The sequence below is a fragment of the Sceloporus occidentalis genome, unplaced genomic scaffold (genome assembly GCF_023333645.1).
Source record: "Sceloporus occidentalis isolate IW3139 unplaced genomic scaffold, rSceOcc1.0.p SCAF_5, whole genome shotgun sequence".
Taxonomy (NCBI): domain Eukaryota; kingdom Metazoa; phylum Chordata; class Lepidosauria; order Squamata; family Phrynosomatidae; genus Sceloporus; species Sceloporus occidentalis.
The window spans coordinates 31,837,881-31,862,977 of record NW_028316985.1 but is presented as its reverse complement, the minus strand read 5'-3'; the positions used below and the strand labels follow the sequence as shown (position 1 = coordinate 31,862,977).

The 25,097-nt window shown below is 41.6% G+C and overlaps 1 protein-coding gene across 8 annotated transcripts in view; it reads left to right on the top strand.

Moving 5' to 3' along the window:
• Positions 1–25,097, top strand: part of RBFOX2 (RNA binding fox-1 homolog 2) — a 255,393-nt gene that overhangs the window by 171,807 nt on the left and 58,489 nt on the right. For all 8 annotated transcript variants that reach the window (XM_089528090.1, XM_089528089.1, XM_089528088.1 and 5 more), the window contains one exon: positions 15,453–15,599. In XM_089528090.1, coding sequence (XP_089384216.1) covers positions 15,453–15,599 — 147 coding nt within the window. The remainder of the gene's footprint in view (positions 1–15,452; positions 15,600–25,097) is intronic.

Sequence of the window (25,097 nt, the reverse complement as noted above, 5' to 3'; positions counted from 1 at the left end):
CATCCTTTGAACTATAATCCTGTTTTTAGCACAATCATTTTGTACTTCAGCACAGGTTAAAATGTGCAGTTTCTGGGAAGATCATTATTTATATATTTAATAGATTTGTGCTCCACCTTTTCAACAGTTAGATATTCAGCATATTTCAGTACATGTGTTTACAACTGTAGTAAAGCTGACCCTCCAGATATAACGCTGCTGTCTGGGGGTGGGGGTGGGAAGGATCTGACTCTCTCATTTGCATCTGTTTCAGCCTATCTCATCCTCAGTGATTGTGCAAAAAAGCAAGCCCTTGCTTCTGAATATGAGAGCAGAACAAGTAGGAGGTCAAGATGCATTTAAAGGAACATTGTATGCATTCATCTGCCACCCTTTCATTTGATAAATGTTGCATGCAGTTACTGCTATATTCAACTATCTATATAACTTTGCCAGCTATAGTTGACTAATCTACTTCACTTGTTGAAAATACCAGTAAAATACATAGCTCCTGTGTTCTTTTCCAATGAAGTTTAATGGCAATAGGTACAGGATAGACAGAGGAAAATGACTTCTGTTGGCTCACCTGGCTTAATATTGACCATACGGATTGGCAGCAACTCACCAGGATTTCATTCAGAGGCCTTTTTTATCTGACATGTCCAGGACCTAGCATGGGGTCTTTTGCATATATGAGAGCCAGCAAAATGTAGTAGTTTGAGTGTTGGACTATGACTCCAGGAGACCTGGATTCAAACCTGTGCTCAGCCATGGAAACCCACTGGGTGACCTTGGGCAAATCATACTCTCCTAGCTTCAGAGGAAGGCAAAAGCAAAATTCTTCTGAATAAATCTTGCCAAGAAAATCCTATGATAGGTCCATCTTAGAATTGCCATCAGTCAGAAACAACTTGAAAGCGCACAACAACAAGCTATGAATTTTGATAGATCTACAGTGGAGGGCTTTTGCTAGGTCCTGCTACCACCACAGACTTGCTCTTGTGAGAATAAGATACAGCAGCTTCTTGATGGCCGCTCCCACCCTCTGGAATTCCTTTCCATGGAAGGCTAGGCTGGCCCCTTCCTTCCTCTGCTTTTGCAGGCAGGGAAAGACCTTTTTTGTTTACACTGGCTTTTAATGTGTAAGCAGGGAGGCTTTTATTTATTTTAGTTAGTTATTTTTATTTACTTTATTTTTTGCTTTTTGTATCCCTTTTAAATGATTCTGTACTGTTTTAATGAGATGATTTTAATTATTTTTAAACATTTTCTTGTTAGATTTTTAATTGCTTCTTTGTGAGAGACACCTTGTGTGAGCCTTTCCAGGAGATAGGCAGCATACAAATGAAATGAAATGAAATGAGAAGAAAATGTTTCTTCACATCGTAGTCATGTAGGATAGTTTTATCAGTAGCAAGTGCAGGTATACCTCGGTTAACTAAGTAAATGTATTCCTGGGCTTTATTTCTTCAATAAATTTTGTTATCAAGGGTAGAAATAACATGGAAAGAAAAGGGATAGGTTCTACACTGCCAAAAAGAAGAGGAGTTCAATGTGTTCCAATGTCATGGCCAGCCAAGAGCAGGTCTAGGAGGATGAGGAGGAGGATGGGGCTGCTCCAGAGCAAGAGCTAATTGAGGCTACACCAGGTGCTAATCCTGCTCTGCCAGAATCCAGCCCTGATCTCCCAGCCCCAGAGGAGGAGGCTCAGCCAGGTCCTAGTGCTGATGGGATTCCTCTGGTGGCACAGCAGCCTAGTGGTGACTCTAGGGAGGAACTAGGTCTGGAGGTTCCCTCCTTTAAGCAAAGAAGGGCTGAGAGTGCTTGCATGCTTAGATCCAGGATTGCAGAGATGCAATTAGTAAATCAGCCTCAGGTGGCACGGGGGAGAGTTTCCCTTACTTAAGAAACAGGGAGACATCAATTCAATGCCAGAGTTTATTGCATGATCCTTTGGTGTGATTGCTGCTGGCACTGTGTATCCTGACTCCTTGTTGCCTTGACTCTTGACCTTGGAACGGACTGGACTCTTGCTACCTTCTGCTGCCCTGACCCTGGACCGGACTGACTACGCTGACCTCTGTTTTCCTGATTTCGGCTCTGGCTTTCGGCTTGCTCTTTAACTCGGACTCCTTGCAAGGTTTGTGGACTGCCTCCAATTGCTGTGCTAAGCCATTCTTATCGGCGTTGTTTGGGTGTGCTGGACGCAGTCCAGGACATCCACCAAACTTTTCATTCAAAACTAGGCATATGCACATGTGAACTGAAACAACCAGGTCAAATAAGCTTTGCATAAGTAAACAAAAATATTTCAAATCTTCTAGAGATCACTTAAAAACATTCTTCAAAATGCATCCTGGGATGTTTTTTTTCTTTCAACATCCCCACATTTAAAAAAAAGATTTCAATTTGGATGGCAAAACTAATCTGCTTACTCTCTTTTTTAACCCTGTTTTGCTCTTCACTCATAGAATCATAGAGATGGAAGAAACCACAAGGGCCATCCAGTCCAACCCCCTGCCATGCAGGAAATCTCAATCAAAGCATCTCTGACAGATGGCCATCCAGCCTCTGCTTAAAGACCTCCAGGGAAGGAGACTCCACTACACTCCGAGACAGTGTGTTCCACTGTCGAACTGCCCTTACTGTCAGGAAGTTCTTTCTAATGTTGAGGTGGAATCTCTTTCCTGTAGCTTGCATCCATTGTTCTGGGTCCTGTTCTCTGGAGCAGCAGAAAACAACCTTGCTCCCTCCTCAATATGACATCTCTTCAACTATTTAAACAGGGCTATCATATCACCTTTTAACCTTCTCTTCTCCAGGCTAAATATCCCCAGCTCCCTAAGTCGTTCCTCATAGGACATAGTTTCCAGACCCTTCACCATTTTAGTCGCCTTCCTTTGGACACGGTCGAGTTTCTCAACATCCTTTCTGAATTGTGGCACCCAGAACTGGACACATTATTCCAGGTGGGGCCTGACCAAAGCAGAATATAGTGGCCCTGTTACTTCTCTTGATCTAGACATTATACATCCTCAATAAGTGGCTCTGGAGGCAACTGTTTAGCTTGTCTATATAAGCATACATAGCTACAGTACCGTATTTTCCGGTGTATAGGACGACCCCCAACTTTTCAAGTTGAAATATAGAGTTTGGGATATACTCACTATATAAGATGACCCCCTCTTCATCCCAAATAAAATTAAATACTGGCTACGTGCGCCAGTTCCCCCGGCCTCTGCCGAGGCCTGCAAAGCCTGCCTCGCATGCAGGTAGCGCCCTGGCCTACTATAGGCGAATTTAGGGGGCCTGGCACCCACACGCGGCAGCTTCAAGGGGCCTCTGGAGGCCTTGAAGCCAGCGGCTGGCTCTGTGCATGCCAGCTTCAACGTGCCTCTAAAGGCCTGGAAGGTAGGAGGAGGCCGGTGGTGAACATGCCAAGCTGCGGAGCAGGCCGGGGGTGCGCACTGGGCCGCGAGGCTCTCTTGCGGCTTCTATGGCCGGGGTTAACCCAGCGTATAATACGATCCCCGACTTTTGACCCAATTTTAGAGGGTTAAAATGTTGTCTTATACACCAGAAAATACGACAGAATCACCCGGAGTAGCATCCAATTCTTTTCCATATCAGAAGCTTTGTTAATTGAGGTCTGCCTGTAGTCACGTGTGAAATGCCAATATATGGTGCCTGTCTCATGTTTGAATTTACTCTAACCAACTCATTGGTCACTGTTTCCAACACAGGCCACATTGCACATAAAGGTTGGGCTTATCACAAGCAACTTCTTTGGTGGTGCTTGTAACCCATTTCCTCTAACTTGGCTCCTCACACCATTGGGAGTGGCTAAACTAACCCAGAATTTAAAGTTTATATGAATTTGGACGTTTTGCTTGTTGCACTGCTTAAAGGTTTGTTCTTGGCTTATAGTTTCTGGCTCATTTTGAAACAGTGAGCCAGGAATCATAATTTACATACAGAAGACCACTGATATCTGCTTGGGTTTGCTTCCAGGATCCCCCATGGATACCAAAATTCATGGATGCTTATGTCCCAGTATATGCAATCATGTAGTAAAATGACATCCCTTGTATAAAATGGTGAACAGTTGAAAAGTTTTGGTTTTTGGATCACCCCACCCCACTCCACTCCACCCCACCCCACCCCATTTGTTTTAAAACCATGACTGGTTGAATCAGTGGATGCAGAACCTGAGGATACAGAGGGTTGCCTATATATGGAGGGCTGCCTGGTTAATTTAGTTTAATTTAGTTGCTCCTGCTATGGGAAGAGCCAGTAGGCTATGGCCAGCAGCCCATGGAATCAAGATCCTCCATTTTTGTATGTTATCTTTTACATATGAATGCATTCACTGTGTTGAACTACATGTGTTATGCACTAAAGCAGTTTTCTGTTTATTATATCTTGCTCCCTGTCTCAAAAGGCTGCTCTTTCTTCTTCTGTGCTTTTCTTTCCACCCACATCTTCCTCTTTCCTTTGGCATCCAGTATTTGGCAAATATTCTGAATTCTGAGGAGATCTGAGGCTGAGATTGAAAATAAAGCTGGCAGAGCCAAAAGCCCCTCCAGTATTCCATCTTGGCTTGGGAGAGAAGGACAGAGGCATTCAGCAATAGCTGAAGCAAAACTCCTGACCAGGCTGGTTTTTGCTTTCCCTTCTCCTTATCAGGCAGCCTCTACATAACAGGAACCTACTCCTGTTGTGTGTCTATGGAGGGGGGCTGTTACCTGCCACCCTCTAATTGTAGACCTCCTCTCCATCAACAGACCTCCTTTTTACTGAGCCTGAGTTGGAGTGTGGGCTGAATTCTCTTCCCAAACTCTGAGATGTTCCTCTCCAGGAAATGACACGCAAGGTGTTTGGAAGATAGGAAAAGGGGCAGTGGCACTTTATGTCTCATTGAGGTTCTGGTGCTTCCTAACACAAGCTTTGAGAAAAGTATGACCACTCACACAGCTTGCAGTTGCACAAGTATACTCCCACTCTAGGGTTTTGGCCTAAATACTGTAAGTACAGTGTAATATATTTTGAGTAAGCATTTTCCATCTAGATATATTCTGAAGACAAATGTATATAATTACAAAGTCTGATTAGCATTATGCAACCTTGGAAAAAAAAAAGAATAGCTCATAATGAGGTGCTGATAGAAAGCTAGCCTGAAGAAGCTAAAACCTACCAGGGGAAAGATAGATACTTTGTAAAATATAGGCTTTTACCAGTCACAGTTGAGGTTGGTTTCTGCTGTTAGCTATTGTGTAAGTTGTTTTCAAAGCATATCAGAAATATGGGCTATATTGCTATATTGTATAGCTATATTATATTATACATGTATCCCTCGGCATTCGCTGTCTTGTCTTTTGTCAAAGGCAAGCTCCAAGGGACAAAATGGAGCATGTGCATGTGACACACGCACAGGGCCACGCACAGGAGCGTGCGGCCATTCAAACCAATGGGGCTTGAACACTTGCGATTTTTCATTTTTGCAGGAGGGTCTGGAACAGATCCCCTGTGAAAACAGAGGGGCAAATGTATTATGTTATATTCATTAGCTGAAAAGATAAAATGATATCTTCTTTATTGGTTTATGACTGTAAATAAAAATATCCTATCCTATTATATCCCTCACCTGCCTAATGAATTTCACCAAAGTGAAATAAGACTTGTAAACAGAAGTTAGTTTTTATAGTAAAGTAACTTGTGAAATTAATGTTTTATAATAATTGTTGTGCCTTCTAAGAGTAAGGTATATTCTGGGAACTGTAATATGGTATTTAATGTCTTAAGGCCACCATAAATGATTAAAAAAATCTGAAAATAATCTTGTCACAATTGAGATTCTATTCTGCTGTACTTGCAACCTTGACTTTCTTGAGAATTTCTGTCAGACTGTAGGAGTGAAAAGTAAATGGGAAATGTGAAAGAGAGACATGCCTCTGTTTCCCCATATTTCTTTCTTTTTTTTTTTTTAATAAATTTTATTGAAACTTAAAACAGACAATCAAATATACAAACACCGGACATACACAAACATACACAATATCACACTTACTTACTCAATACATTAACATACTTACAATGGAGATTCAAAAAGAAAATATAATAATGATATATTAAGAGAGAACCCATCATTGAAATAATATGTTTTTACATAGGGAATATTACTCTATGGTCACTTTCTTTCCCCACTCCCATATTTCCCTTCTTCATCTTTTCCTTCTCCTATTCCTTACTTTACTTCTTAACTATCTCCTACTTCCTTCCTTCTATCTTTGTTCCTCCATTGTTTCCTTCTCTTTCCTTCAAATTCCTTCTAAAACCTCTTTCCCCCTATTACTACTTACTTTTCTTTTCCAATTCCCCAATCCCTACGGCTACTACGCCTTCATCTTCACACTTACAAACCTTCACTCTATCACTTTCTCCTCTTCTTCTACCACTTACTCTCACCTTCCATCACTTACTTTACACTCTCTTAAACACTCTTCCTCCATCCTCTACTTTCTTTCACTTCATTCTTCCCTGACTTCTCTCTCTAATCTTACTAGATATCTTTGTCTTTTCTACTTGGAGTGTCCCTTTTATTTCTTTATATTAATTTCTTTATCTGAAATCAATCCACAGCAGTAATATATATCTCTCTCTTTTTTTTATCTTTGCACCTCGGTTTATTTAAGTTTCAATACTCCCTATTTTTGATCCTCTACGTATCCCATTCTACTTTAATATTTCCTTTTTCTTTGCAATTCTTCAATTCCTACATTAAAGTATTTACTTTACTCTCTTAACTTTGTCATTAGATCCATCTTTAACACGTGCATGTTTCTATCTTCTAGCCTCTTATTATTGTATTTTAAAACCCACTGTTGCTATTTTTCCCCATTCCTTCTCTAGGTATTTCAAAACTATGTTCCATTTGTCTTCTACTTCATCCACTACATGATCTCTAAGTATTAATGTCGATTGCCTCGTATAGCCTACTTAGCCAATCTCTCCTGCTTGGAATTTTTTTCCCTTTTCACTTTTGTGTCAAAGCCAATCTTGCCGTCGAAATTAGATAATATAAGATCTTTCCATATTTCCTATCCACTTCCTCCTCCCACATATTTAGTAAAAAAGTTTCTGGTAGAAATTTTATATTAGTTTGAAGAATTAAGTTAATCGTCTCGTGCACTTTTTCCCAGTATTCTTTAACCAATTTGCATGTCCACAAACAATGATATAGGGTTCCTGGTTCTTTTTGACACTTCCAACATAGGTTACTTGTTGATTTGTAAATTTTGGATATTCTTTCAGGGGTCAGATACCATCGAAAAAAAGTTTTATAATAACTTTCTTTTAGGCTCTGGGATGCCGAATATTTTAATCTCTTTTTCCAAACCTTTTCCCATCTATCCATGTTTAAGGGATATCCGAAATTTTTCGCCCATTGAATCATATTTCCTTTTACTATTTCATCTTCTTGTTGCCAATTTAATAATAGTGTGTAAAATTCTTTTATCCATCTTGGATTTTCTTTTTCTATTATCTTTCCGAATTCACTTTTTTTCTCTTCAAAACCTAGTGTTTTGGAATCTAATTTAACTCTTTCTCTAATTTGCCAATAACTAAACCAATCTAGATTAATTCCTTCTTTGGCTAATTCTTCTTGTGTTTTGAGTCCCAACCTTCCCATTTCATCTTTCTTCATTATTTTAGCATACGTTAACCACTTTGTAGTTTGCCTTGTTTCGCGTCTTTGAATTGCTTCTTGTGGGGAAAACCATGAGGGGAATTTTGTCATGATTCTATATTTGTATTTGTTCCAGGTTTTGAAAAGTGTTCTTCTTATACAGTGTAAATTAAAGTCTTTATTTGCTTTGATCTTATCATATCCCAGATAAGCGTGCCAGCCAAAGGGTAGGTTCTCCCCCTCTATTTCCAACAGCTCTTCCTCTTTTAATAGTATCCAATCTTTTAACCACATTAGACAGCATGCTTCAAAATATAATTTTAAATTTGGTAACCCCAATCCTCCTCTTTCCGTCAAATCCTGCATAATTTTTAATCTAATTCTTGGTCTTTTCTTTTGCCATATAAAATTACTCAAATCCCTTTGCCATAATTTGAAAAAATTGTCTTTAATTATAATTGGGAGAGTCTGAAATAGAAATAGAAGTTTGGAGAGAACCACCATTTTTATAGCTGCCACTTTCCCTAATAGGGACAGATTACATTTTTTCCATCTTTCCAATTTTGCTTTAATTTCTTTCCATGCTTTTTTGTAATTATTATCAAATAGTTCACCCAAATTACTCGAGATTGTTATTCCTAAATATTTCGCTTTCCTCTCCACTTTTATTTCTAACATTTTCTGCAATATTTTTTCTTTCTTTATTGACATATTTTTTGTTAGCATCGTGGATTTATCTTTATTCAATCTACATCCTGATATTTCTCCAAATTTTTCTATTGTATCCAATAAGTCTTTTGCACTGCTACAGGGATCATTTAAGAAAACAACTAAGCAAAGGCTCTAACTTTGTAGGTACATCTCTTTATTCTTACACCTTGTATAGCATCATTATTTTTGATCCTTTTAATCAGTCTCTCGATCGTGATTATAAATAATAGGGGGGAAAGCGGGCAGCCCTGTCTAGTTCCTCTGTTAATTTTAATAAAATTTGTTTTTCCCCATTTATTATAATTTTGGCTTTTTGCTTGCTATAGATTTGTCTAATCCATCCTATGAAATTTGCACCTAGTTTCATTTTTTCTAGAATTTCAAAGATTGTTTTCTAATTTACTGTATCAAATGCTTTTTCCAAGTCTAATAGAAGAAGGCCTAATTCTCTTTCATTATGTTTTTCATAGAATTCAGTTACGTTCAAAACCAATCTTGTGTTGTCCCTTAATTGTCTTTGGGGTAGGAATCCTTTTTGGTCTTTATCAATACAATCCTTTAGAAAAATTTTTAATCTGGTTGCCAAAATAGTTGAAAAAATTTTGTAATCTATATTTAGAAGTGAAATCGGTCTATAATTTTTAACTAAATTTGCCTCTTTCCCTTCTTTCGGAATTAGTGTTATATCTGCCTCCTTCCATGTTTCCGGTACACCTTCTTTTATGATAGAATTTAACAATTTTTGCAGGGGTCCACTTAGTTCTTCCTTGAATGTTTTATAAAAAAGGGGAGTAAATCCATCAGGTCCTGGTGCTTTACCATTTTTTAAGTTATCGATTACAGTCCTAACTTCCATATTACTAATTGGTTTATTTAAATCTTCTAATTGATTTTTACTTAATTTTATAAATTCATCTTTTTCGTTATCTAAGTAAATTTGGATTTTATTAGTATCTATTTCCTGTTCTTTATACAGTTCTGAGAAGAATTGAAAAAAGGCATTTTTTATATCCTCTTGTTTAGATACTATTTTACCTTCTACTTTTATTTCAGTTATTATTTTCTTATTTTGCTTCTTTCTTAACATTTCTGCTAATCCCTTGCCTATTTTATTAGCTTGATCAAAGCTTCTTTGTTTAAGGATTTTTAGTTTTTTACTGATTTCAATTGTATCTCTGCTTATTTTCTGTTTCTTTAATAAATTTATTTCCTCTAGTATTTTCAAATCTCCTAGATGCAATTCAGGTTCCTTTTCTTTAATGGTTAATAGGTTTGATATTCTCTGTTCTTTTTCTTTTTCTGTTTCCCCATATTTCTAATGTTCAATGAATGGGACTTCAAGGAGGAGACTGCTCTTCTCCAATAAAAGTTTAAAATTTATTAAAGCATCAATTTCTGCCACCTGCAATCTCATTTGGGAACTAATCACTCAAAGATATAATGCAGTCTTAGTAACAACACAATTTTCAGTTTCTATGACTTTTCCATACTCTTGTATTTCAATTGGTTTGCATTTAAAGAAATTCATTTCTGCAGAACTTAAAAAACCCTGTTTTAATAATTTAGTTTAAAAAAAAAACCTCTACTGTTTATTTTAAATGTTTTTACTAACTTTTAAAAATAATTCTGTGAACTCAGGGAGCCTTTACCTAAGAATCTTCATAAAATTTTCTATTGAAGTTAGATCAGACAGCTGGAAACAGGAGTTTTCAAAACTTTTTTCAGTGAACCACCATGAGAACAGTTTATTGATCAGGTGAAATAGGTACAGCGTTAGAAATAGGATAAGAGCTAAAAAGAACCAATCAGACAAATCTAACACTTCTCAGAAGGCATAAGAAGATATATGAATGAGGAAACCAGATAGCTTTCTTAGGGTAGGGAGTTTTACAATCTGAGTAAGCCATGGGGGAAATATTCTTCACCTCAACATATACATATCAGAAATGAGTATTGCTGCATGTTCCACAATATTCTTAAGGTTCCTGAAGAAATCCAGGAAAGGAAGAAACTCTGTCTGAAAGGTTTACCGTAAGCATTGATTTCTACATTTATTCCTCAGAATTAACAGTAAGGGCAAGGCATAATATACATAGGCTTACATGTTGCAGTGGTTGTGAGTAGTGACTGACTAACCCCAAAAGGTACCCACTGAGAGAAGTAATGGAAGAGCAGGCACACCCTTGGCAACTATTCACACCATCCCAGGGAGGCCTGTTACATTAAGAACCGCTAGTTTAGACATGTTTCCAGTTACTCTGTACCATTTGTGATCAAGAGTGAGAATGACGGGCAGCATGTCCAAGGCCATCTGGAAAGCTGTGTGATTGTGCCAATTTCACCATCTGTTGTAAGGAGCTCAGAGTTTGGAAATTTACATGAGCTATGCTCCAGAGTGAATAGAAACAGTTTGAAGAGAAAGACCCCTTGGACCCAGGGAATTAAAATGATATCTATGGCTTGTTTGGGGAGACTCTTCCCTAGTCATTGTCTATACAGATGATGGATATTGTGGGTTCTGTCCTACTTGGACATTTTTACCCTGGGGAGTAGAGGGCTCTGACAAAGTCATAAAAATAAAACTGCCAAACAGTGTTTTGTGATTTAATCACAAGCCAGCCACATTGATTCTCCCCTCAGGGTGCAACATGCATTTGTTTGGAGATAATTTTGTCAGTGTAGTAAAAAGGGGAGCTGAAGCAGCTGAAAACAGTATCTTTGTGATGTGATCAGGTGTACCTTTGTCAGGAAGCTCACGTATGTCTGATAGTTGGAGCTGGTTGAAATTGATTCCAGGCTGAATGGAATTAGTTTATCCCAGCTGTTTGGTGTCTTGTTTTGCATTGTGTGGCTGCAGATGCTCAGATCGAGTTTGAGTTGCATTCATTGCCTGATTGAAGCAAAGCTGAAAGATGCTCTTGCTTTGCTCAGCATGTTGCCTTGTGAATGTTTGCTGTTAATGTTCTTTTGTTTGTCCTGAAAAGCTCATATGCAAGTCCAAGGTCATGTCTAGAAGAAAGAAAGTAGCTGACAAGAGCTTAGTAATGCTGCTTTCTAAGAGTGACTGCAAGATTTTCCTGTTACCTCTTTTGGAGATTACATAGTATTTACTATCCAGACATTACACTTAGCATAAGTCATGTGATGGGGTCATCATATTGCTATTACAGTGAACCAACTTTTAAATTCCTAGAATGGATAAAAATATATTGATGTATCAAGTTGCTTGGGTCTGACCTGTGCCCTTTCAAAATGAGGTTCTTAAATTAGATATTGGCTCTTAGAATAACAAATGATGGTAGATGTTGGGAAACAGGGATTTGCATTCCAATATTACATTGCTGTCCCATCCTTCCTCAGATAACACATTTAGTTGCCCCCCCCCCCTTTATATCAGTTCTGTGAGGTAGGTTGACCTGAGAAATACTTAAATCCATGGTTTAGAAACACACTCTTTTTTATTTCAGTTCCCAGAATTCCCCAGCCAGCATGCCACTGTCTATGTGGACTAAGAGCTTCTGGGAACTGTCTTCCAAAAAAGTAATTTCTCCAGGCTCTGAGAACGATTGTAACCAGTTCAGTTGGATAATGTCCTTTACAGTCCTAATTAATCTTTCAGCTTTTTAAGAGGAGAAAAAATTAACCTATCATGTAAACAAAAATAATTGAGGGTCAAAACATTATGTTACTTGGCTAAATCACTTATTTTACCAATCTCCAAGGAAAAAAATAACAGAAGATGGACATGCCAGCAAATATTTCATTGTGCTTTCCTGTGCTGTAATTGAGGTAAAACCTGATTCAATTATTATTGATTTCACTTTGCTCCTGCCAGCACTCATCAGTCAGTAAACATGTCTTCCAAACTTCTCCAAAAATGAGTTCCCTAATGTAAAGGATTTACTGTGTGATAACAAGATTTATACAACTCTGCTGGTGGAAAGATTCAAATGAAGACTGAATATGGATTTTTGTCCCTGTCAGTGTTTAGAGCCCTGATAGTAAACCTATGGCACGTGTGCCAGAAGTGACACACGATGCCATTTTGCCAGGCATGGGCAGCAGGAGAGAAGCGGGAAGCCTGAAAATGGCGCTTGGGAGTAGGCGCCAGAGGCGCACGCGTCTAGCTCCTCTTCCCAGCCCCCTCCTGGCCTCTCCAAAACAGTTGGAGGCCGAGAAAAGAGTGAAGACGAAGGGCCCACGGTGTCAGCCCACAGTCCCTACTCCTCTCCTCAGGGCTTTGCCAGTCCTGAGGTCCTTGGAAGAACACCTCAGGACTAGCAAGGCGTTGCAGGGAGGAGGAGGCATTGCCCCACGTCCCCTGCTTTCCTCTGTGAGGCTTTGCCAATCTTGAGTTGTCCTTCAAAGGACACCTCAGGACTAGCAAGGCCTCGCGGGGAGGAGGAGGCATTGCCCCGTGGCCCTTGCTTCCCTCCACGGGGCTTTGCCAGTCTTGAGGTGCCCTTCGAAGGACACCTCAGGTCTGGCAAAGCCTCGTGGGGAGGAGCAGACATCGGCTGCCCTCTCCTTCCTGGCTTGCTGTGATGTGCCCATTCGGGCAGAGGAAAGGCAAGCTGGGGGGAAGATGACTGGGCACGCGATCCAAGCCTCTCCTCCCCGGCTTGCCTTTCCTCTGCCGGAATGGGCTCTGAAGGGCCCCTTCTGGTGGAGGAAAGGCAAGCCGGGGGGAAGAGGACTGGGCATACGGCCCATCACTCTTTCTCACAGACCTCTCTGGAGATAGCTGGAGGCCGGAAAAGGTCTCTGGGGAGGAGCCACTGACAGCTGGAGGCCAAGGGAAGGGCAGGAGGAGCAGGTACGCACCTGTCACCCTCCCCCTAATTTTCCCCAGCTTCTAGCTGTCTTTGAGAGACAGCTGGAGACTGGGAAAGGGTGGGGGGAAAGTCCCGCCCCAAAGGGTGGAAACCCCACCCCAAAGGATGGAAGCCCCACCCCCAAGTGACAGAAGCCCCGCCTCCAGCACACGGACCTGGAAAGGTTCACCATCACTGGTTTAGAGCCTTTCATCAAGATTTTTAGGACCTAGTGTCATGTGTAGTGCACACTGTGTTTAGAAACAGCATACACATGGGGATGTGAGACTTGGGATTGTTACCTAATAGTTCCTTTGAGTATTTTTGTCCTGTTCTTCAGCCAGTAAGACTCTAGAGCAGCTTACATCAAGTATGTAAGAACAATATGAAGTCATTGAAACAGTAGACTATATAATGAGATGACATTTATGAGAGTTTGCTGCGTCTTCCTCTCTGGCTCATAGGGCAGTTGATTTTGATGGCCTCCTAACTTTAGTGAAACAACAGGAGGTGAAGGAGTTGATTGTGGCAGTGCACCTCGCCAGCATCCTCTTCCTCTAGGGAACAAAGAAAGGGAAGAATGGTAGAAAACTAACATAAAACCGGAGAGTCATCTGCAGTGCATAGTGCAGATTAACTTGCTGATTTTTAGTGAAATATAAGCTTTCATGTGTAGGTTTCCAGTTCATTTGGCATAGAGTTGGATCTGGTTGTTTGCGCCTTTATGCTTGCATATAATTACATCCTCCATCCAAGTGCAACATTTATTCTTGTGCAGCAGGGCTTTGTATAATTGTGGCTTCATTTCCATCTTCTGTTCGCTTCTCCCCATTTCCATTAAAGAAATTAAAATCTGACATTAATAAGAGCTAAGATCTCCTTTGAGAGATCAATATAAATGTTGAGAGAGTGACACCAGAATTGATTGCTGAGTGATACATTGGAAGTAATGCATGGTGAGCATATGCTGGTACCAGTATTAGACGTGCAGCATTTCATAGATTTGCTCGACAGGTTGTAAAGCTGTGATTTCTCCATAAAATCTTTTACTATAGTATATAGAGACCGCATTGGGGTCAGACAGGAACAGTTAGTGAAAAAGATAGATCTTTCACAGTCTCCTAATTCAGTGTTACTCAACTGCCTGTGGAGTGACTATGAAATGTGGGACTGTGAGCCATCAGCTGCTGATCCACAGTGAGTTTCCAGGCAGCTGTGTGGGTACAATAATAATATGGCCCAATCCTTGTTGTTAGGTTCTTTGTGTCCCACATTTCAAGAAAGGAAAACTATAAGTATAAATATAAATATAAATGATATGGTACTTTGGAGGGGAAAGTTGCAGGTCTACCACTTCATATAGTATGAGAATCACTATACTAACTGATAGGTTGTTGTTGTTGTTGTTGTTGTTGTTGTGTACCACAAAGTTGTTTCAGACTTATGGTAACCCTAAGGGGTATCACAGGGTTTTCTTGACAAGTTTCTTCAGAGAGGGGTTGCCATTGCCATCCCCTGAGGCTGAGAGTGTGTGGCTTGCCCAAGGTCATCCAGTGAATTTCATGGCCAAGCAGGGACATGAACCCTCTTCTCCAGAGTCACAGTTCAATACTAACTGGTAGTAAATAAATATAAATAGTAATTTCACACCATCACATAGAGGGCAGCAAGGGATGCCGTAAAGCCAGATGCTGCTGCTTTTTGAGATATAAAGGATAATGGAACCAGAGGCTTACTCCAGTTCCCATATATTGTCACCAAAGCAACTATACAAGTACTATAAAATGCTAGGTGTAGTTTGTTGCTGCTTTTATCATTTTTATTGTTTAATGATGGCACATTCTATTTTAAAACACAACAGAAATCTATCAGCAGGCTTCGAAATCCAATAACTCAGGACATGTTTAGCATGGTATTACAAGTGAAATGTGGTGCCTCATTTCAGTTTAAAAGGAGAAGCATAACTACTTCTTATGCAGTAAATGTGTTGGTACAGTCCTTTGCACTGTTGTATTTGTGTCCATTTGAATCCACACCCAAATTGCATTTCTATCAAGATCCTTTTACTCTTTCCTCTTCTCCATCTTTTCCAGAAACAAAGCATTCCTTGTTATTTTACTTGGCTATTTTTATCCATACTAAGATGCTTAAATGCCAAGTCAGTAAGGGTGGTAGAAATACCTGGGACACAGGCTGATAAACAGATGAATCTTGGCTGGATTTTTTGTGATTCCTTCTCTCCTTTTTTCCTTTAATTACAGCAGACAGAAGGAGGGGCACAGACAGACGGCCAACAGTCACAGACACAAAGCAGTGAGAATACTGAGAGCAAGTCAACTCCAAAGCGGCTGCATGTCTCCAACATCCCCTTCCGCTTTCGGGATCCTGACCTCCGGCAGATGTTTGGGGTATGGTAATAATATTTTTTGAGGAATAACAGGGCTGTTTTATGTTCCTTCATGTATTTATTTTTATAATTTATTTTATGTGGAAACACAAAGCATTATATGCCCCCAAAGGACACAGACAAATAGAGCCTGAAGACACCACACTGTGGTTTGTGCGTGAGGGTGGCCCTTCTTGGGGCCACAGACCTTTTTCAATCTCTGCAGTCAAATCGAGCATAAAACAATATGCTAAGTAGCAGTTGCCTGTGTGCACACTTTATTCCCTTCCCCATAGGGCTGTGGATTATTTTTTCTGATTAAACATGGCTGTAGATGCTCGCAGTCACTTTAGTCTTATGGTATAAGTCTAAAAATTATAATTAAAAATTGACTTAAAAAACCTGGGTCACCTTCATGGGTCTGTGTAAGTGCTGTACCTTCTCATATTTTAAAAAAGGAACCACCTCCTTCTCTGAGTAGAGTGCCAAAAGACAAGAGCTTAGTCCATCTGGGGAACACCTGAAAGAAGCACCAACAGGTTGCTCTTTCCACCATAGCACTGTTCCTGACATTTTTGAATGTCTGGGAGGGATTGTGGCAGTAGGGGCAGATCTTTGGTGGTTCTCCTCAAAGGAGCACCAAGAGAAATCAGGCTTTGTATAAGATGCTCATGCATGTTTGTCAGCTTTTCTGGGTTAAAATAAGGCAACATTATCATATTAAAGGTAAAGGCCCTAATCACTATAGTGCACCTGCTCCATATGTGGGTGCACCATATGCGGCTTCCGGTTTGTGTGGAAGGCATGCTATAATGTACCGAATGGTGCATGTGCCTGTGGCTCACGCATGCTGCGCCGCCGCAAGCAGAAACCCCATTCTGTTGAATGGGGCTCGAGCTTACGTGGTACTTGCCTTACATGGGGGGAGGGCAGAATGGATTCCTGCTCCACTGTACAAACATAGTTTCGTTTACTTTGACTTTTCATCCTTTTTGGCAAGTGTGCGTATTCTTAGGCCTCCCTGTGCCCGGTCACCTTCCTCACACATCGCATCATAGTTCCCTGCTCATCCATCCAACATTTAGGGTGACCGCAAACAGCTATGCCAGCTGGAATTTTGTAAGTTCTTAGGCATTGTTTTCCTTTGCATCATCCTTTACCTCCTTTGTTACATGCCCCTAAGTCAGTGATTCCCAGCCTTTTCTATGCTCCACACCCCTAGGAAATGTTTGATTAATGTTTGCACCCCCTTCAGAAATATTATCACTTTTGAAGATGAATAAGTCTAATTTCTGTACCACAAATTGAACCACATACAATACTGCAGGTGAACAAAATGAACTTTTAAAAAAAGCTTTTAACTCAGTGCATGAAATGGAAATTAAATTGAGCAATTAGATTCTAATTTATTTAGAAAAAACGAGTAATGTATTGTGATTCATCACTCAAGGACGCAACCTACTTTATGTTGCACCTCCTGAAATTCCATCTGCACCCTGCTTGGGAACCCCTGCTCTAACTTTACGTTCAATTTATCCATGGGTTATTTCAAAATCCATAATTTTGGCCCACAAACCTGCCCTCGACTTACACATGAGGGTCAAGTTATAGTCAAGTACATACAGTAATGTTATTCAATGTTTCATTCTGAAGGACATAGCATTTTTAAAAATTACTTAGATTTCTTAAAGCTATCTTGCCCTTTTCCTGCCATCCATCTTGTGTGGGTTTTTGACTGTAAGTACCTTTCAGCTATGTCTGTTTTAATCTGTCATCCAAAACAGGTGATTATTGCCCAAAGAAAATAAGTAGAAACCATTGTTAAGAACAAAGTTTTCAAGTATGTAGGGGAACATGTGTTGGTGAAGAATTCTTTGAGGATGTTCAGAGTGGTTTGAAGGCGGGGGGAGAACTCTTGGGTACACTACACATTAAGATTAGCAAGCTACTTCTGAAATAGGTCTTCACCAAAGGTTCCTGTTGAAAATTATCAGTTGTGGCTTAATAAGATGTATATTCTATATTCCTGTGGACTAAAAAAAATGCCAAAAGCAAGAATACCAATTTCTTTGTTTTATAAAGTCCGCAGAATCTCGGGATCAAGTATTGCTTTTAGCATTTTTGCCTTACAATTAAAAATACCTAATACAAAGTTTTTCAAACTTTTAAAATGTATGGGACAAATTCTAAGGTGAATTTTTGTGGGGTGCACTAACGTTAAAAGACCCACTTAACTGAAATCATCACCACAAGTATATTCATATTCTCTTGGATCTTGTTTTTATGTTGATCTCATTGGTTAGGGATGGGGCCATGCTTCCTGCCAGGTCTGCATGATGTTTCTGTGGTTGCTGTATGTTCATCAGCTGTAGCTTGAACTGTAACTGGGAACCCAAGTACATCTTCACTTCTCCTTTGGCTAGTGATAGAGACAGAATACTGCACGATGGCCAATTACATTCTGTATGAGGCTCCAGTGGACATATAATGGCATCCTGTTTGGAAAAAAAATGAGCTAGCATTTTCTGCATATCTATATCGTATATTGAAATTTACATATACATAAATGTGCCTTGGAGATTCAAGCCGGCCATACTTTACCTGTTCAACAATTGGGGAGGAGTTGTGTGGGAGGAACCAGTCCTAGACCACTGGCCAAGACATAAAAATGTTTTGTAATTTCCAGGCTCCACCAAATTACTGGTTACTTTACAATCATTGTACTTTGAGTTCATGTTGTGTCTGGAGGGTTCTTCCAGTGTCTGTGTGTAAATTGGGAAGTGCATGAGAACTGTGGTGCCTGTGGGTTTAGTCTTTCCTTTGACTTAATGAGGAGCTTTGGTTTTCCTGGCTCTGACAGCAGTCCCAATGCTAGAGCCTGCCAGAACTGCTTTTACTTTTTGGGCACACATGCAGGAACATGTGTCATTTTGAAGCTTGGGGTAGTTCTGCAGTTGGAGCAGAGAAACAATCAATAATTCCATCCTTATTTCCTGCCAGCACAGCATTTCTGTACAGCATAAACACAGCCTGAAACTATAAAATGGGACAAAAATATTTACCACATTATTCTCCTTCTTTTTCTTCCTTATTACTATTATTTTGCAGTACAAGTGCTTTGCCCTTGGGTGAGTCATTACTGAAACCAGTATTTTCTTTGGTAGGGAACCCTTGGTTGTTTGCAGTGTGTAGCTTAATGCACCCCCCCCCCCCTTTTCCAATGCAGGCTCCATTGTTTCAATGTCATCTGTAAAAGACTTAAGGGCTTTGCCTGGAGTGGATTTCCAAAAATAATGTGATTGCAGAGAAACTGTGTAGATAGCATGAAAATTGCCCGGGAGAGAACTGGGAGGAGTGAAGAAAGCCCTGAAGGATAGAGCACCAACCTGGAGGGCAGCTCTGGCCTTGAGCAAAAAGCAACTACTTAATTTTATTATCCAGGAGAGAACAGACCCTGCAAAAGAGAACAGACAATGTTGATTTAATTCCTGTTTTCATTAGATGTGAGAGAATGTCATACTATATTGAAACTTAATCTAAAGGATGGGTAGGCAGCATAGGCTGAGAAGTTATCCAGTCTCCCAGTTTTCAGACACTACTATCCCTGATGCCCCCTAAGCTCTTCAAGCATTGAAATTTTAACATCGCTTGATAAATGAGGCAACATTCTGAGATCTCTATTACAGATGGCCCAGTCAAAATTTGGGACATTGTGGCCCATGTGGCATAGGCTGTCTTCTCTTATAAATGATTACAGGCATTCAGCTGCACGCATTATCACTTCCACCCACCGCTCTGACCACATCTCTCCTGTGTTGGCATCCCTTCACTGGCTCCCTCTCCCTTTCCGCATTCAGTATAAGCTCCTGCTGTCGACATTCAAAGCCCTCCATGGACTGGCCCCTCCTTACTTATCAGACCTTCTTTCTCCTCACCTTCCCACTCGGGCCCTCCGTTCTGGTAGTCAAGGGTTCCTGTCTCAGCCCAGGATTTCCTCTGCCCCATCCCGGATTCGCCCCTTTTCACTTGCTGCCCCTCACTCCTGGAACCTTCTTCCTCCACAAGCAAGAGTCATCACTTCTTTAACCAGCTTCAAAACAGAGTTGAAAACCATCCTGTTCAGAGAAGCCTTCCCAGACATCGCATAATTGTCGCTTACTATCTGATGTTCTGTTGTTGACTGTTTATTGATCCATTTCCTGTATTGCTATGTACTGTATATGTATTATCCTACTTGTGAGTATGTATTTTCCCTGGATAATGATTAACCTTCCATTTTGAAGCCAAGCCCTCCCTCCTGTCCATCTGCCTTGGTCCAGGCCTCGGAGGTTGAGAGGAACTGCTGGACCTCTTACCCTTTCCCGTCACCACTCCCTTCTCCTTCTGTGTCATGTCTTTTTAGATTGTAAGCCTGAGGGCAGGGAACCGTCTAACTAAAAAAAATTGCATGTACAGCGCTGTGTAAATTTACAGCGCTTCATAAATAAAGGTTAATAATAATAATAATAAAATACCCTGATTATCTGTATTTTAAATTGAAACCATCTTGATATTTCTTCTCTAGGAAGTGACACCAATAGCTAGAAAATGTCTGCACCAGCTTTCTGGAAGAAATATGCTTTTGATGTGCATTCAGAACTGTGATATACTGTAGGTTTTATGAAGCAGTACTGTATGTTAATGTATTAAGCAGATATATTCCAGGGATTGCAGGATAGTGTGGAGCAACTGGCAAAGAGTATGGATTTGCATATGAAAGGGGAGCTGGCTGAGAAGAGGAGTGTGCAGAGGATCAGTGGAGAATAGTTTGCCATCAAACCGTTGAGTCCAAGACAGTGCCAAAGTCAGAGAACTGAAGAGAGAGTGAATTAGAGAGGCAGTGGTGGTGGAGAATAATACATTTTTAAGAATAAAATTATGTTAAAATATAAACAATTATTTGATTCCTGTCAAATATACAGAGCTAAGCAGGTAACCTAATTTCACAACTGACCTCCTGTCTTGAAGCAGATACAGATTCTATAGCACAAAGGTACACGGGTTGCTTGATGCACGTTTGGGATTATGCTGCTAAGTAGTACAAAATCTATATATAGAAACTGATATAATGTAATCATTGTATGAATTTATTGGTATGAACTCTTATTTATTTCAAAGATTTATTCTTTAAAATACTTTTGTTTAAACAATGTAAGAATGTTTTTTTTTAAAAACCCTAGCAATTAGATTATTATTTATTTAACTTGTTTTAAACTGACATTTTTGGTCAGTTTAAATTGTCCTGACCTAATTCATGTCACCATGAGATATGATTAGATGTCATCATTCAAAGATATAAAAATTCTGATCCCACATGCTAGATACAAGATGGGGGAAGGCTCTATGGAAATATGACACAGTATCTAATGAAAAAAGCTGGTATCCCATCTATTAGATGATGAGAAGGCAAACTGTAGGACATTCAAGAAAAATGAAGGACAAGATCAAAACAAAGCTAAAACATGAATATAAATATAAGTTTGTGCTTCTTAGTCATGCTCAGAATGGAGGACATTTTGAAATTCATGCTGGACAGAAGGTTGAAATGTAGGACATGTCTGGAAAAAGGAGAACATTTGGTCACAGTGTACAGAACAGAAGTCCCTATCTTGAATGAAGTGTGCTTTTTTAAACCTGAAAATTGTTGTGGTTCAAATTGCAGCCAAAAAAGAAGAGTAATTCAAAATATTTTTGTATGAATTCTATAGATTAACTATAATGAGAAACAGGGTTCTGATTTTGCTGTTTTCAAATACAGTAGCAGAATAGCCTGTTCTTGCATTTGGGTCCCAGCAGGAAACCTTTTTATCTAGCTTCATTAGAGTCTGGGAAAATAAATGTCATATACTACAAATCCGATAATTCTCAAGCCAGGATAGCCAATCCAAAAGTAGTTTTCCCTAGCTCTCTTTCAGGTTAACAGCTGCCAAGAGAGAGGTATTGGACTCTTGTTTTAAGCAAGCAAAAGAACCAGCACCTGCTAGAAATCTCACAGTGCAGGTTCTAAGTTACAGGGATTCCCTTTGTGTCAAGGACTAAAATCTCTTAATTACTGATTTCTTAGCATATGTCCACAGTATCTAATTTAGGTTGGTCCTCACACAAAATACTGCTGGCCTAGTTAATAATAATAATAATAAAATAAAATTTTTTAATAAAAATTTTATTTATATACCACCCTTCCATTGATCAGGGCGGTGAACAACATAATAAAGACAATACATTCAGTATACATATTAAAACTACTTAAAAACCCCGGTCAGCCATCCATCTTGCCGACAACATAGGGAGGAAGGCCATCTAGGACTTCACTCGGGGAATGCAGTTCGAAATAGAAGGGTTTTTAAGTCCCTTCTAAACTGAGCCAGGGAGGTGGCCGAGCGGAGCTCTGTGGGCAGCGTGTTCCAAAGGGTCGGGGCAACGATGGAGTACGTCCTCCTCGTTGTAGAGGAGAGTTTGGCCCCTGGAACCCTAAGTAATTGCTGCCCAGAAGTTCTGAGGGTGTGGGGCGGAATGTATGGGGAGAGGCGGTCCTTCAGGTATCCTGGGCCCAAGCCATGTAGGGCTTTATAGGTAATCACCAACACCTTGTACTGTGCCCGGAAGCGAATAGGCAGGTGTAATATGGCTGGTCCTGGAAGTACCAGTGACCAGCCTGGCCGCCATATTCTGTACCAGCTGTAGCTTCCGGGTATGATACAAGGGTTGCCCCATGTAGAGCGCATTGCAGAAGTCCAATCTAGAGGTTACCAGAGCGTGTACCACTGTTTCAAGGTCCCTCTGGGCCAGGTATGGGCGCAGCTGGCGAATAAGCCGAAGCTGATAACAGGTGTTCTTGACCGTCGCATTCACCTGAGATGTAAGGTGGAGCGACAAATCAAGAAGCACCCCCAGACTGCGCACAGAGTCCTTCACAGGAAGCGTGATCCCGTTCAGGACAGGTGGAACCACCGCCATTCCTGGACCAGGGGAACCTATCACAAGTACCTCCGTTTTCTCTGGATTCAGACTGAGTCGGTTTTTCCTCATCCAGCCCATTACTGACTCCAGACATGCCACGAGAGGAGAGACGCCATCCTCAGTCACTGCATCAGTCGGAGACATAGAGAAGACTATCTGGGTGTCATCAGCATACTGATAACCCCGTGCCCCATGTCTCCGGATGATCTCTCCCAGCGGTTTCATGTAAATGTTAAATAGCATGGGAGACAGAATGGCTCCTTGAGGGACCCCAGTTGTAAGGGCCCTCTTATTGGAGCACACGTCTCCCAGCTGCACCATCTGGAACCTCCCAGAGAGGTAGGACCGGAACCACTGGAGCGCAGTGCCCCCGATTCCCACCTCAACCAGGCGTTCCAGAAGGATACCATGGTCTATGGTATCGAAAGCCGCTGAGATGTCCAAGAGCACCAACAGGGACACGCTTCCCCTGTCGATGCCCAGACGGAGATCATCGACCAAGGCGACCATGGCCGTCTCAACCCCGTAACCCGCCCGAAAGCCAGTTTGAAATGGGTCCAGATAATCCGTTTCATCCAAGACCGACTGAAGCTGGATTGCAACCGCTCTCTCGATCACCTTTCCCAGAAATGGCAGCAGCGAGACTGGCCGATAATTATTGTATACTAGGGGGTCGAGGGAGGGCTTTTTAAATAAAGGTTTTACAATGGCCAATTTTAAATCAGATGGAAATTGCCCTTCCCTCAAGGATGTATTAATAATCCGGCGTAACAGTAAAGTTACTGCCGGTCCCCCCTGCGCCGCTAACCATGAGGGACAAGGGTCGAGAGAGCAGGTTGTCTTCCAAACACTTCCGAGGATCTTGTCCACATCATCGGTACTTACCAACTCCAACTGATCCAGTTTAATAGAGTCCACGGAGGCTCTGGATGCCTCTACCCTAGGTTCTGCTCTAATGCCGCCGTTAAGACCTTCGCTTAACCGAGAGGTTTTATCCGCGAAGAAGTTGTTAAATTGGTCACAGCAGGCCTTAGAAGGTTCAAGGATCTGGTTCGGGGTGGGAGGGAGCTGAGTTAGCTCCCTGACCACCCCGAACAACTCTGCTGGACGCGACTCCGCGGACGCGACACGAGCACCATAGAACGAGTTCTTAGCTGCTTGTATCGCCTCTCCGTAGTCCTTCAAAAGGCGGTCTAGGAGAGCCTTGTCGGCTAAGCGTAGGTGTTTGGCCATCTGAACAAAAGACCATATCAAGTGTATTACCCGCAAAATGCGTTGGACCCGAAATCAGCTGGGACAGACCCATGGCCGCCATGGTATCCATGAATTCCCGAGCCACACCGGATGGAACATAGCTGGCCGTGAGGGCGATGTTGAAGTCACCCAGGACAAGTAGCCTGGGCGTCTCCAGCATCAGCTCCGCGACCAGCTGTGTCAGCTCGTTAAGGGAGTCCGCTAGTGCACAGGGTGGCCGATACACCAACAGAATCCCTAGACTGTCCTTAGCCTTTAGGGTCAGGTAAATACACTCGATAAAGGACGTCTGTCGGATGTGGTTCCTGGTGAGAGACAAGGTGTTCCTATGTATCAAGGCCACACACACCCCGCCCACCTGACCTGGGCTGGTCCTTCACCGAGAACCCAGCAGGGAGGGCCTGTGCCCACACAGCATCCCCCTCAGGCCCAAGCCAGGTCTCGGTAATGCAAGCCAGGTCGCAATTAGTGTCCTCCAACAGATCATGGAGGATGTGGGACTTGTTGTTAATCGACCTGGCATTGCACAGGAGCAGCGACAGGGTTTGTGGCACGGTTGGAGTGACCCTCAGGTCCCTTTGGTTGGGAGGGGGACAGGAAGGAGAGATAGATATGACGCATCGATCCCGCCTTCCTCTGTAACGCAAGTCCCTTCTCCCACCGCCATATCTCCCCTTGCCCAGCACTACCTCAATGGGAGCTCCGCTCGTGCCGATGTTATCCCCCTCCTCCCCAGCCCGCGCATCCCCCGCATCCATAACCTCCTCCCCCCCTTTCCCAGCAATTGAAAGAGCAGAGGTTAGCCACTTCAGGCATCCCCTGCTCTAAGGCTGACATCCGCACAGCCTCTTCTGGATCTTGCGCCGCTAAAAATGCGCCGCTGTGCAGTTGCGCAGCTGGAGTCCTGCACACAGTCCGTGGGCGGCCTCCCTGGGGCGGTGCGCAGATGCGCACCTCCGACACCCCAGAGAGAGCCGCCCAGCAGCAGCAGCGTGGCCCCTGGCCCAAAGTCCGGCAGGAGAGGGAGGCATGGTCCTCCAGATCTTCTGTATGTCATTAACAGGAGGCCAGCCAATGTACTGTTGGGAGTTAGATCAGTGCCTTTGGGGAAAGCCGTTTACAGTAAAATTTAAGAGTTGACAATAAGTCTGCAATAGATACATTAAGATGGAAGTGCAAGGATGGAGGTTACAGAGCAACTGTGACTCCTTTTTTTATTTATTTTTTTCATGGATGTGACTCATACTTTTCGATGGAGTCAGTTTTG